The 13,325-nt window shown below is 28.8% G+C and overlaps 1 protein-coding gene across 1 annotated transcript; it reads right to left on the reverse strand.

Moving 5' to 3' along the window:
• Positions 1–1,671: 1,671 nt before the first annotated feature.
• Positions 1,672–2,565, reverse strand: LOC126671499 (hydroxyproline O-galactosyltransferase GALT3-like). Its single transcript, XM_050365268.1, has one exon. The coding sequence runs from the start codon at positions 2,563–2,565 to the stop codon at positions 1,672–1,674; it is 894 nt and encodes a 297-aa protein (XP_050221225.1).
• Positions 2,566–13,325: the final 10,760 nt, after the last annotated feature.

The raw sequence follows: 13,325 nt of genomic DNA on the forward strand, positions 1-13,325 counted from the left end.
AACTAATAACTTGGGTTTTATTTTGATTATAAATTAAATAGTGAAAACGATAGATAATTATAAATTTAGTTAGTATAATTACTCGGGTAATCGTATTTAAATAAGTATAATCAACCTAATCCAATTAATTAACCTTCTCTCAAAGCTTTCATTAATCTAAAATCATGTTTTAGGTAGTTAGACTAAAACAAGCATCAGGAGAAGTAATTAGAACAACAAACATGCCTATAAACCCTAACCCAATCTTCCAATCATAAACTTCATACCAACCCCCAAATAAGGGGGCTTAGCCAATCATGGTTAAGTCAACAACAATAACAAATGAAGAACAATAAAGTATAAAAGTAAGAGAACTAATTACCTTTGAAGAAATCCCAATAATAAACATTCAATAAAGAGAAAACTTCAATTATAATGGAGAATTAATCTTCAATAAATAACTTAAAGCATTCAACAATGGAGTAAATGTCACTTGAAGAAGATGACACAAAGCCCTAAATTGCTCTTTACAAAGGGAATAATCTCTACTCAAAGTGATGATGTGAAAGTGAATACAATATAACCCTAAAATGGAGATAAATGTCTTATATAGTCTAGACAAAAGAGGTAAATAATCTCCTAGTACAATAGTTGTGTTTGGCTAAATTCGGAAGCGGGCCTCCATCTTGTTTCTTGAGAATTTGAAAATATGAACTCCCCTTTTATGCTAGGGCTCGATCGAGCTCTTCATTAAAGCAGAGGAGCTCGATTGAGCCCTCTATCTGACGGGTGGAAAACTTTGTCTAAATGCTTCAAGACTTCGCTCCTTTTTCCGGTTATCGATTCTTCCTTCTTTTAGGCCAAAAAGACTCTGCTTTGCTCCGTTTTCCCTACAACACACACACATGCAATAAGGTACACAAAGTAACCGAAAAGCATGGTGAAATACGTATACGGAAACAACTATAATACATAGGAGTATTTTACCCTTATCAGTGGAGGAACAGAAACGGCATCGGTGGATGAACGAAAGCATTAAGAATTTTCTCCTCCGGCAGCATCAGCTAATGAACGAAGAAGAAAAGAGGAAGTCCAATTAATCCAGCTGTTGATTCATTAAGAATAAAAGGACGTCAGTTGGATCGAAGGCGGTAGAAAGTTGAAGGCGGCAGAAATGTGAAGAAGAAGTAGAATATTAGGTTTAAGTTTAAAAATGAATGAAGTGTAGAAAGGTTCTTCAATTTTTATTTGAAATTTAATTTAACTTTTGAAGTTTACAAATATAAGGATTATAAGTGAAAATTAAAAGCTATTAAATGTTAATTTAATTAAGGATCATTTCAAACTTTTGTGCATTTAAATTGGAGAGCGTATGTCACTCAAGGAAGTGAGAGGGAAATTTTTTCCCTAAGATCACAAAGCCCCTAGCTTCATGTGGGGAAGGGCCTTTTTGATGCTAAAGTGCTAAGTTGTGGGTCTGTTTGATCCAGAACCCTCGAAAATGACTTATTTGATATTTTGTGCCAATTTGAGGGGTGAATTGATCTTTTGTTCGAACTTTCCGTGTTTCTCGGCTATCTAATACCTTAATAATTATTTAGCCCTCCATAATTAAGAATGAATTACATTTCTTTCCCAGATAAATTAAAACAAAATAGTGAATAATGATTTTTTTCTTTCTCTAATACAAAATCAAAAATGATACAAATTAGATTGCTTAAGTTGTTGAGTAACATTAAAGAATTGAAGAACATGATACCATTGATCCCATCTCTTAAGTCGATGAACAACAACAGTTTCAGGAATAAGTTGATGAGAACATTTTCCATTAGTTCCTGGATAATCATACATTCCAGGCTTATCTGAAAATCTATTCATACCCTTTTTTCCAATCTTCAACCATTTTCCGACCAACTTATCTTCCGGTCCTTCCGTACTATTTGCCGGAATTTCAGACTCTGCAATCCATTCAACAATATCCCAAGACAACAAGAACCCCATTCCTGACATGTAATCTACGTACGGATTCTTACTATCGCATGGAATAACAAAACCGTAGTACAAATCGTGTCTCGGAAGTAGCATTAGCGACGAAAACAATTGTTCTAACCGAATGTAAGAATCATCGTCGGCTTTCATAACGTAAGTGTAATGTTTCGGAAGGATTTTTGGAACTGAAGAGAAGTATGTGTAGGTTTTTCCATTGTTCATGTTTTCTTTGCAATTAAGAATGATTATGTCGTCGAAACGAAGAATTTCTAGCGATATTAGCATTTTTTGTTCGGGTTTTGTGAGGTTACAAAAAATGAATTTTATGTCTATGTGAGGTACAGATGATTTTTGGATTCCGTAAACAAGGCGGAGGAAATGGCGGCGGTTGTAGTTGTCCGGACGGGTTAAGATTCCGATTAAGACGCTGAATTTGGTTTGTGTTTGAGGTGTTTTGTTTAGTGTAATGTAGTTGTTTGATGAAGATAGAAGGTGGTAGGGTTTTGATTTGAGATTAAAAAAGATATAGAAAATGAGAATGAGAGAAAAGAAAAGAGAGGGACATAATGCAATTTTAATCACTCTTTTGTGTTTCATTATTTTTCAACAATAACTATGAATTTTCATATAATTGCTTATATAAGTGAAAAATTGTGCTTATTCATTTCTTGAAATTCATGTTTTTTGGTGTACATGATGCATTTTTTGTATGATTGCAAATTTGGAAAGCACCTTTTGTGAAAGCTAATTAGTCTTTTTGTTGCGGTTAATGGTTGGTACCATGTACATGAAAATAAAGTGCTATGGAGGCGATATTTCTCGTGCCCATTCCTCAATATGTGTGCCTTCATATCTATCTAGGTGAGCTATAAAATGGCAAGCCACGTTTAGCCAATGCTGAGCAATTGTTTTACTCTTAATTATCATAATATATTTAATATTAATTATCATTATATATTGATTAATATAAACTTTATATTTAACTACTATTATAAAGTTATCTCTTTTAAAATATTTTTAGTAAGAAATTAATTCATTTTATTTTTAGAAATGTATCTCTTTTAAAAGATTATTAGTTTATCTCCATTTCATGCCGAGAAATTCTTGAAATTCGTCACGTAATATTATAAATTATACATTAAATGCATAACACGTGCCGTAATTAAATACCATAACCAATCAATAAATATATCATAAATTAATGATCTTTTAATTAGAATAAAATGCTATTTATTAATTGGTTATGACATTTAATTACGTCAAGTGTCATGTATTTAATGGATGGTTCATAATCTTACGTGCATGGCGAATTAGGTTCACACAAATATTTCTCTTTCATGCAAATTACGGGTTTACATGGTTTGATTTAAATGATTTATAATTGATATTATAGTCCAACCCAATTATAATGATTTGGTAAATTTCTAAATTAAATTCAAATCAGACAAATTATAAACAAGTAAAATTGTTTTGTTTGACTTGATAATTTTTTCTTAAAAATCAATTCAACTCATTATCAAACAATCATTTATTTATCTTCTAAACATAAAAAAATTAATAATTTAAAATTATTTATTCATCATAAAAGTAATATTTATATAACAAATTTAAATAATAATAATTAACAAATGAAAAAAATTAAATTTTTTTATATTTTATTAATATGATATCTTAATATTATAGAAATATAATATTTATTGATCGATAATTAATATACAAAAATAAAAATAAAAAAAAAATTATATCATCAGATGATATTTAAATATATTATTTTATCCAGTACAGTTTTAAAAAATAAGAATAAAAATTTTATTTTTAAATTTTAATATTTATAATTTTAATAAAAATACGTATGTATGAATATATATTAGTTTGGTTTAGTTTATGTTGTTTTATAATTTTTAAAACCGTAATTCAGATCAATTATTAATTTTTTTTCTATTTTATAAACTAAAATCAAACTAACAATCTTATAAACCGTAATATTTGGTTTGTTTTGATTTGATTGAATTGATTTTTCTTGTTTGTTTTGAACTTTTTCTATGGAGCCCTAATGCCAATTCTCTAAAAATAAATGAATTTCTAACGAAATTTATATACTCCATCCATTCTAAAATGATTTTGATTTTTTAAATACAACACATAAATTTAAAAAATATAATTAAATTAATTGAAATTAACACTATTTTAATTTAGTTTCTAAATTTTATCCTGTATGTTTTGAGAAGTTTACGTATTTACTTAAAAAAAAGAGTATTTGCAGTTTTTATTTCAACACGAAAAAATTAAAAATAATTCCTCATGTTTTTTCAATTTTATGTTTTTACTTTCGGTATTTAAAAATTAATGATTTTACTCGTTTATCATAACATTATCATAAATTTATTATAATTTTATGATGTAAAATTATTCTACGTACTTTATCATAACGTTATCATAATATTATTATTCTTATCGTAAAATTATCATAACTTTTATCATAATTTTATCATAATTTATTTTCATAGCATTATCATAAATATTATCATAATATACTTTATCATAACTTTATCATAACCTTTTATCATAATCTTATTATAAATGTATTATAATATTATCATAATTGTATCATGCAAAATTATTTTACGTATTTTATCATAATCTTTATCATAACCGTATCATAATATTAGCATAACCGTATAATGAAGAAATATTTTACGTACTTTATCATAACCTTATCATAAATATTATCATAATTGTATTATAATATTATCTTAACTGTATGATGCAAAAATATTTTATGTATTTTATCATAACCTTATCATAACCTTTTATCGCAACCTTATCATAAATATTATCATAATTATATCATAATAATATCATAATCGTATAATGTAGAATTATTTTTATATACTTTATCATAATGTTGTGATAACGTTATGATACAGTTATGATAATAACGCGTTGTTTTCTGCAGAAAATCGTTTCTCTCTATAAAACCGTGTTTCAGTAGATTTTTATATCTGAAACTGAAATAATTAGAAATTAATTTCATTGATCTTTCTTCAAAATCATGACGTAGGAAGAAATATTTTTACAAAATAAAAAGAGAAAAAATATATATAAAAAGATCCTAGAGTAATTTTTTAAAATCTGAAAATTAATAATTACAACGAGTTAAGAAAAAATACTAAAATTTAACACTAAAGAATGGTGAAGCAGCGGGATAGCGGCGGTAATTCGGAGAAAAAATATATTTTTTCTACAGAGTATTTTTAGAGAAAAAATATAAATAAACAAATTATACAGAGTATGTTTTATTAAATTTTTTGATATTAGTATAATAAAAACATATCTTAAAGTAAAAAAAGTAAAATTGCTAAAAAAATGAGGTACATTTTTTCTATTTTTTTCTTATTGAGACAAAAATTACAATCATTCTTAAAATGAATATTTTCCTTAATTTCTCATATATTAGTTTGCACCGGCCGGAAAAAAAGATTTTTTTCTCCAACATGTACTTTTTTACTATCTTTTTTACTTCCTCCGTCTCACAAAGATAGGCTGAAATACTTTATGGGTTATAAGGCAAACCGGTTTTTGAGTTGTGAATCGGAAATTTAAATTCTTTAAAGCGGAAAAGAGAATTTAAAAGACACAAGAGATTTAGAGTGGTTCGGATCACAAATCGATCCTACTCCACTACTCAATTTAAGATTGAGATTTTAGAATCCACTAAATGGGATTGTACTTTATAGATAAGCACCAACTTTACAAAGAGATGCTTTAGAGATAATCTCAAACTCACAATTGATTTTTCAAGGATAATCAAGAACCTACAAGGATTGAGTTTTTCCAAAGCTAAACTCTAACTCACAATGATTAGGAGTTTCCAAGATTACCAAAACTATAACAAAACTAAGTGATTTGAAAATGTGTGTTTGTTGTTTCAAGGTGTGTAAATCATTAACCTTGAAACATTGCAAATGGGTTTATATTTATACCCAAAGCAATCTCCAAACAAAGCACTAACAAACAAAACAAATTTTGCTTTCAGCAAAAATATCTCCCCCGAGATGGATGGATCACGGGCGAGATATTTGAATATGCCAAAAACCTTCAACAGCTAGTGCCACGTGTCAATGCTTCATTGGATCTTCAAAAATATATCCGTTGGATCTTCAACGGTCTGATTTATCGCGCCCGAGATGCATTCGTCGCGCCCGTGATTTGTTCCAACGGTCGACTAGGGTTTTGTCAGCTCAAATATCTCCCCCGTGATATTTGTATCACCCCCGAGATATATATCTCCCCCGAGATGGAAATCCATCACGGGCGAGATATGTTACTGGACAGCTTTCTACTCAAAAACTCGATTTTTGCTAGAGAGCTCCGAATTGACTTCCGATTGTTCCTATGAGTTCCTATACACTAATAAACAAGATTAGATCACTCATAGTTGATTGTCAAAGTCAAAATAAAGGAGATTGAAAGGACAAGGGTCCAACAATCTCCCCATTTTTGAGTTTGACAATCAACATGCTAAAATGGCTAAGTTAAGTAAGAGACGAATTAATTCTGGCTCCCCCTCACTTTATGCACATAAGATAAAATCAATATGTAAAGCATAAGCAAGAAACATTTGAAAATATTTAGCAATTTGAGCATAGAAACTTCTCCCCCTTTGTCAAGCACAAAAAGAATAAAAACATGTTTTAAAAATATGGACAAAGGAGCTAATTGAAAGAGATTTTGAAGAAAAAAAATTAGTTTCCCAATCAATTGAGGCGCAAGGCACAAATTTGATATGCATTAAGCCTAAAAACTCAATTGATTGAACTAATTTGATTTAAATGATCAAAAATAGGTAATAATTCATCAATTGAATTACACCAAGGCAAAGTCCAATCATTAAAACGGTTTTTAAAGCATATCAAAAACTTTTTAGGAGAATAAGATTTGAAAAATTGATTCTCCCCCTCAAAACAACAATTTTGGAAATTATGGCATAGATATTGATATAATTGTTACCTATATTGCCATTTTCCAAAAGCTTTCATTGATCATCCACCTTATGATTTGAGATTGGTTTAGTGGACATCAATTATACCTACAAAGCAAATCACTTAGGTACCCAAGCAACTTTGGATCCTTGAAAGTTAATGCTTGAATAGTTCAAAGGGATTAGCCTTAATTGAACTTTTCTCACATAGCAATGAACATTAGTGTGACCATATTTCATGCAATAAAAACATTGAGTTCTATGGTTCACATTTGATTCCATTTGAGGTGGCTTGGCTCTAGAGGTCTCATATGAACAAGCACAAGCATGTGAACAAGAATTGACATTTGAGAATGCATGAACATGTGAGTTCTTTTTAGTCTTCTTGTTCCAATTTTGGCTATATTGAGAAGCATAGCCATATCTCAAGGGTTTTGTACGCTTGTTGCTCTTAGCCTTTTGAGCCAAGAATGGCGTGGGCCTAGGAGCTTGAGCATGCACCTTCTTTGCCTCAATTGGTTTGACTAATTTAGGAGGTACTTCTATAGAAGAAGTTTGAGGCAAAGTGGACTTCACAAATTTAGTCCCATTGGAACTAGAAGCATTTTGATTATAGCCAAGTCCAAATTTTATGGTTGGACATCTTTGAGATACAAGAATTGTATCCAAAGTTTCCTTCCCTTTTTGAAATCTTGAAAATGCATCTTTTAATTCAAGAATTTCATTCTTTAGTTGATCATTTTCCTTAAGCAAGTTATCAACATTTAAACCTTGCTTAGGGATAGATTCTAAAGATGACTTGAGAGCTTCATTAGACAATTTAAGCTCATGAAATTCTTTTGTTAAAACAAGCATTTCATCTTTAGCTTTTGAAGCTTCATTTTAGAAAAATAACATCTTCGCTTTATAATCACCACATTTAATTACTAGTTCATCAAGCATGCTATCAATATCATCATCATCATCATGAGCATCATCATCAACAATATCAACAATATCATTTTTAACATTAAAGCATGCATCATCTGATTCAACACCAATAACATTCAAAGATATAAAAGATTGGGGGTTTACCTATAGTGTTGGTTCCTCCTCAAAAGACATGAGGCACAAGTTGGCATCATGGTGGCTTTCATATTCCGATTGAGAATCATCATCCCAAGAAGTCTTGGACCCTCCTTTTGAACTCTTCCTTGAAGAGGAGGATCTCCCATGCTTGCCATTTCCCTTTATCTTGAGCTCCTTCACTTTCTTTCTGAGTCTCAAGAGTTCTTCCTCATTGCTTCCCTTCTTATTCTCTTCTAAAAGAGGACTTGTTGAGGCCTTGAGAGCAACATTCTTCTCCCTTGCCTTTTCGGCTTCAATAAGCTTGATGTAAGACATCTCATGGAGAAGAAGCTTCCCAATCAACTCATCCGTCCTCAAGGTGGACAAATCATGAGTTTCAATGATGGCGGTGGTCTTAGGTTGCCATAGAAGAATAGGAAGGGATCTAAATATTTTACCATTGATTTCACTAAGCTTGTAAAATTTCCCAAGTTGCTCAAGACTATGAAGAATCTTTAGAAACCTTGAGGTCATAGAAGAAACATCTTCATTAGGCAAGCCTTTGAAGCCTTCATACTCTCCAAGAAGCAACTCAAGCTTCTTACCCTAGTCGACCGGTTTTTGAGTTGTGAATCGGAAATTTAAATTCTTTAAAGCGGAAAAGAGAATTTAAAAGACACAAGAGATTTAGAGTGGTTCGGATCACAAATCGATCCTACTCCACTACTCAATCTAAGATTGAGATTTTAGAATCCACTAAATGAGATTGTGCTTTATAGATAAGCACCAACTTTACAAAGACATTTCTTAGAGATAATCGCAAACTCACAATTGATTTTTCAAGGATAATCAAGAACCTTCAAGGATTGAGTTTTTCCAAAGCTAAACTCTAACTCACAATGATTAGGAGTTTCCAAGATTACTCCAAAACTACAACAAAACTAAGTGATTTGAAAATGTGTGTTTGTTTTTTGAAGGTGTGTAAATCATTAACCTTGAAACATTGCAAATGGGTTTATATTTATACCCAAAGCAATCCCCAAACAAAGCACTAACAAACAAAACAAATTTTGCTTTCAGCAAAAATATCGCCCCCGAGATGGATGGATCATGGGCGAGATATTTGAATATGCCAAAAAACTTCAACGGCTAGTGCCACGTGTCAATGCTTTATTGGGTCTTCAAAAATATATTTGTTGGATCTTCAACGGTCTAATTTATCGCGCCCGAGATGCATTCGTCGCGCCCGTGATTCGTTCCAACGGTCGACTAGGGTTTTGTCAGCTCAAATATCTCCCCCGTGATATTTGTATCACCCCCGAGATATATATCTCCCCAGAGATGGAAATCCATCACGGGCGAGATATGCTACTGGACAACTTCTACTCAAAAACTCGATTTTTGCTAGAGAACTCCGAATTGACTTCCGATTGTTCCTATGAGTTCCTATACACTAATAAATAAGATTAGATCACTCATAGTTGATTGTCAAAGTCAAAAAAAAGAGTTTGAAACGACAAGGGTCCAACATAGGCCACCTTTCTATTTTGGGCATCCCAAATTATAGGCCACCTTCTATTTTTGGTTAATAATTTCAAACCTAAAAGTCTTACTTACCCCTAATAAATGTGCATTGTTATCTTCAACTTAATTAATTGCTCCATGTTCCAATATGGAATAAATGTCATTTTTTTAATTCTAATGCAAAATACACCAATACAAAAATTAGTCATCAATATATTATTTATTTATTTAAAAAATTATTAAAGACTAAAAACAAAAAATTACATAAATAAACTAATTTTAACTAATCTATCTATTTTTTTCTTAATTCTCGTGTTTGTCCAAACGGCCTATCTTTGTGGGACGGAGGGAGTAAATTTTTAGATCACATACCAACTTTTTTTTTATATTACTTTTTGAACAAAACTTTACTTTTTATATTAAATCTCATTTTCCAACATTTTTTTTCATCATTTTTAATTTTTTTTCACCATTATATTCCTGCACTTAATATTTATCACATATTAAATTTTAATTTTTTTTGATTTTTTTGATTTTTTTTAGTGTTAATGTTTTTTGTCAATTTTAATATCAACACAAAATCAACAATATACATTAAACTAACTAATTGAAATTTTTCAATCTTTATTTACACTAATTTTTATTTTTCCAACATTGTTACAATTTAATTTCGATTTTTTTATTTTATTTCACATTTAATGTGGTCTTTTCGTTAATGTTAAAACCAACTAACTATGAACATAATATCAACACAATATCAACATTGTAACATTATAATAATTTAACATCATTATTACCTTCTTCACCAATGATAAAATCAACAAAATATCAACCGAAAATCAACATAATATCAACACTTAACATTCCAATAATTCAACATCATTATTTGTCTTCTTCTCTGATGCTAACATATCATTATCTAGTCTCAGTTTAATTTAATTTAATTTTTTTAGTTTATTTCACAGAAAATATTATCTTATTTGTCAATGTTAAAATTAAAAAAAAATGCAATTGATATCAACATAATCAACATAAAATCAAAAACACTGTAACATTACAATAATTCAGCAATCAACCATCATCAACAAATCGTGCTGCAAAATAAAAAAAACACAGAAAAACAACAAAAACAAGAAAAATGCAGAAATAACAGAATTTTATTCCATAAAATCACAAAATTATTATACATAACATGAAATGAGTATTAGATTCTTCAAAGATAATCTTTACACATGTTTAATGGTGAAAAAACAGTAAAACTAAAAAAATTACAGATCTGAAAATGAAAAAAGAAGAAGAATAATAAATTTCAGATCTAAAATCAAAACGATAAAAGAAAAATGACGGCGAGACGAAGACGAAACGGCGGAGGCGAAACGTACGAAGAACAGATCTGAGAATTATGCGAAAGGTTAGTTGAAAAAGAAAGGAGAGAATTTATATTTTTTCATCATAACAATGTTATGTCAAACATAAAACCGTATAAAAGTAAATTCTTACTCAGTCTCGGTTATTTGTGTAAAAAAAAAGAGAAAATTAGGAAAAATACTCTCATTTTCAAAATAATATAATTTCCTACCTCAATAAGGAAAAGATAGAGAAAATACTTCACCCTTTTAATAAAGTTATTTTTTAACTCTAACACATGTTTATATTATAATTATACCTACTTTTTATTATTATTTTATTCTAATCATTTTTTTTACTCTAATCATACACCTGTACTTTTATTTCTCTTTCTTCGTCTTTCTCTTCTCTGTTTTTTTTTCGCCATTTTTCTTCTTCTTCTTCTTCTTTATTCTTCTTTTCTTCTCCATTTTTGTTCTTTTCTTCGGCGTCGTTCCTTCATCGATTCATTGTCGCTCCGCCGTTCTTTCATATTTGATTTTAGTGATTTTTTTCTTGATTCGTGGTGATAAATACAATTTATTTTAACTTTCAGATCTAAATAATTTACTCTTGATTTTTTTCAACTTTAGATCTAAAAATCTGCATAAAAAACAATGTTATGATGAAAAAATAATTTTCTGCACAAAAAAACGATTTTCTGCAAAAAACAAACAGCATCTGATTATCATATAATTATCATTGCAAAAAATATTTTTTTACAAAAAAAACGTTTGATTATCATATGAGTATAACTGCATTATAACACTATGATAACTAGATGATAATGAAGTATGATAAGATTATAATAATTGGATGATAACGTACGTGAAAATATAATTACAAAACAATTCATGATATGATGACATTTAAATAATAAAATTATGATAATAGTATGATAATATGATACCTATGGAAAAAAAATTACATAAAAATCATGATAAATAGATGATAATGAAGTATGATAAGGTTATGATAATTAGATGATAACGTACGTGAAAATATAATTATAAAAAAATTCATGATATCAGTGATAACCAGATGATAATTAAATAATAAAATTATGATAATAGTATGATAATATGATACCTATATGGGAAAAACATTACATAAAAATTATGATAACAAGATGATAGTGTGAAGATAATAGGCCTAATTACTTAAAAAATAACCACCTTGTAATATTTTTTCGTTTATACCCTCACGTAGGAAAAAGTTCATTTGTACCCTTTTTTTTATTTTTCCTTTTTATCTCTACCCTAAAATTTAATTTTTTGACAATTAAATTAATTAAAGGATGAAAACATTATAAATGATTAATAATGTTAATGTTTAACTAGAATATAAGCTAAATATAAAGGATCATTTTGAATATTTTGGTAAATGAAAAGAGGTCAAATTAGCTCTTTAGGGTAGAGACGAAAATGAAAAATCAAAAAAAAGGTACAAATAAAATTTTTCCTAGGTCAGGGTATAAACGAATAAATATTACAAAGTGGGTTTTTTTTTAAGTAATTAGGCCAAGATAATAGTATGATAAGGTTCTTATTGATAATAAAATGATAATAGTATGATAATATGATACTTGCATGAAAAAAAATATGATAATGAGATGATAATAATCTGCTACATACGATACTGATAATGGCATGATAATAAGATGACAATGCAATATGATACATTGATAATTATATGACAAGATGAAACTGTGATAATCATATGGTAATATAATACTGTGACAATCATATGATAATACTGTGATAATCATATGATAATGTAATACTGTGATAATCATATGATAATATGATACTGTATTTTGTCTAATATTATTCAGCAGTATCATCACATAATCATATAATAATCTACTACATACGATACTGATAATGACATGATAATAAGATGCCAATGGAATATGATACAGTGATAATCACATGCTAAGGTGAAACTGTGATAATCATATGATAAGGTGATACAATGATAATCATATGATAAGGTGATAAGGTGATTTTGTCTTATATTATCCAACAGTATCATCACATTATCATATAATAATCTGCTACATACGATACTGATAATGACATGACAATAAAATGTCAATATAATATGATACACTGATAATTACATGTTAAGGTGAAACTGTGATAATCATATGATAAGGTGATACAGTGATAATCATATGATAAGGTGATACAGTGATAACCATATGATAATGTGATACTGTGATTTTTTATTTAGCTCATAGAATTTTTGAATATGTTATTAATATAATAAAATATCTTAATAATAGCATATATTTTTAAATTATAAAATATTTGTGTAATATCCCGTATTTTTAAATTATTTTTTTAAATTTATAATTTTAATTTTTGCATTCCGTCAAGTTTTAAGTAATTAATCACTATTATTATTATATATTTTT

The sequence above is a fragment of the Mercurialis annua genome, linkage group LG1-X (assembly GCF_937616625.2).
Source record: "Mercurialis annua linkage group LG1-X, ddMerAnnu1.2, whole genome shotgun sequence".
Lineage (NCBI taxonomy): Eukaryota > Viridiplantae > Streptophyta > Magnoliopsida > Malpighiales > Euphorbiaceae > Mercurialis > Mercurialis annua.

Excerpts from the sequence above, each read along its gene's own strand:
- LOC126671499 (XM_050365268.1), bottom strand. The coding sequence starts at position 2,565 with ATGAAACACAAAAGAGTGATTAAAATTGCATTATGTCCCTCTCTTTTC.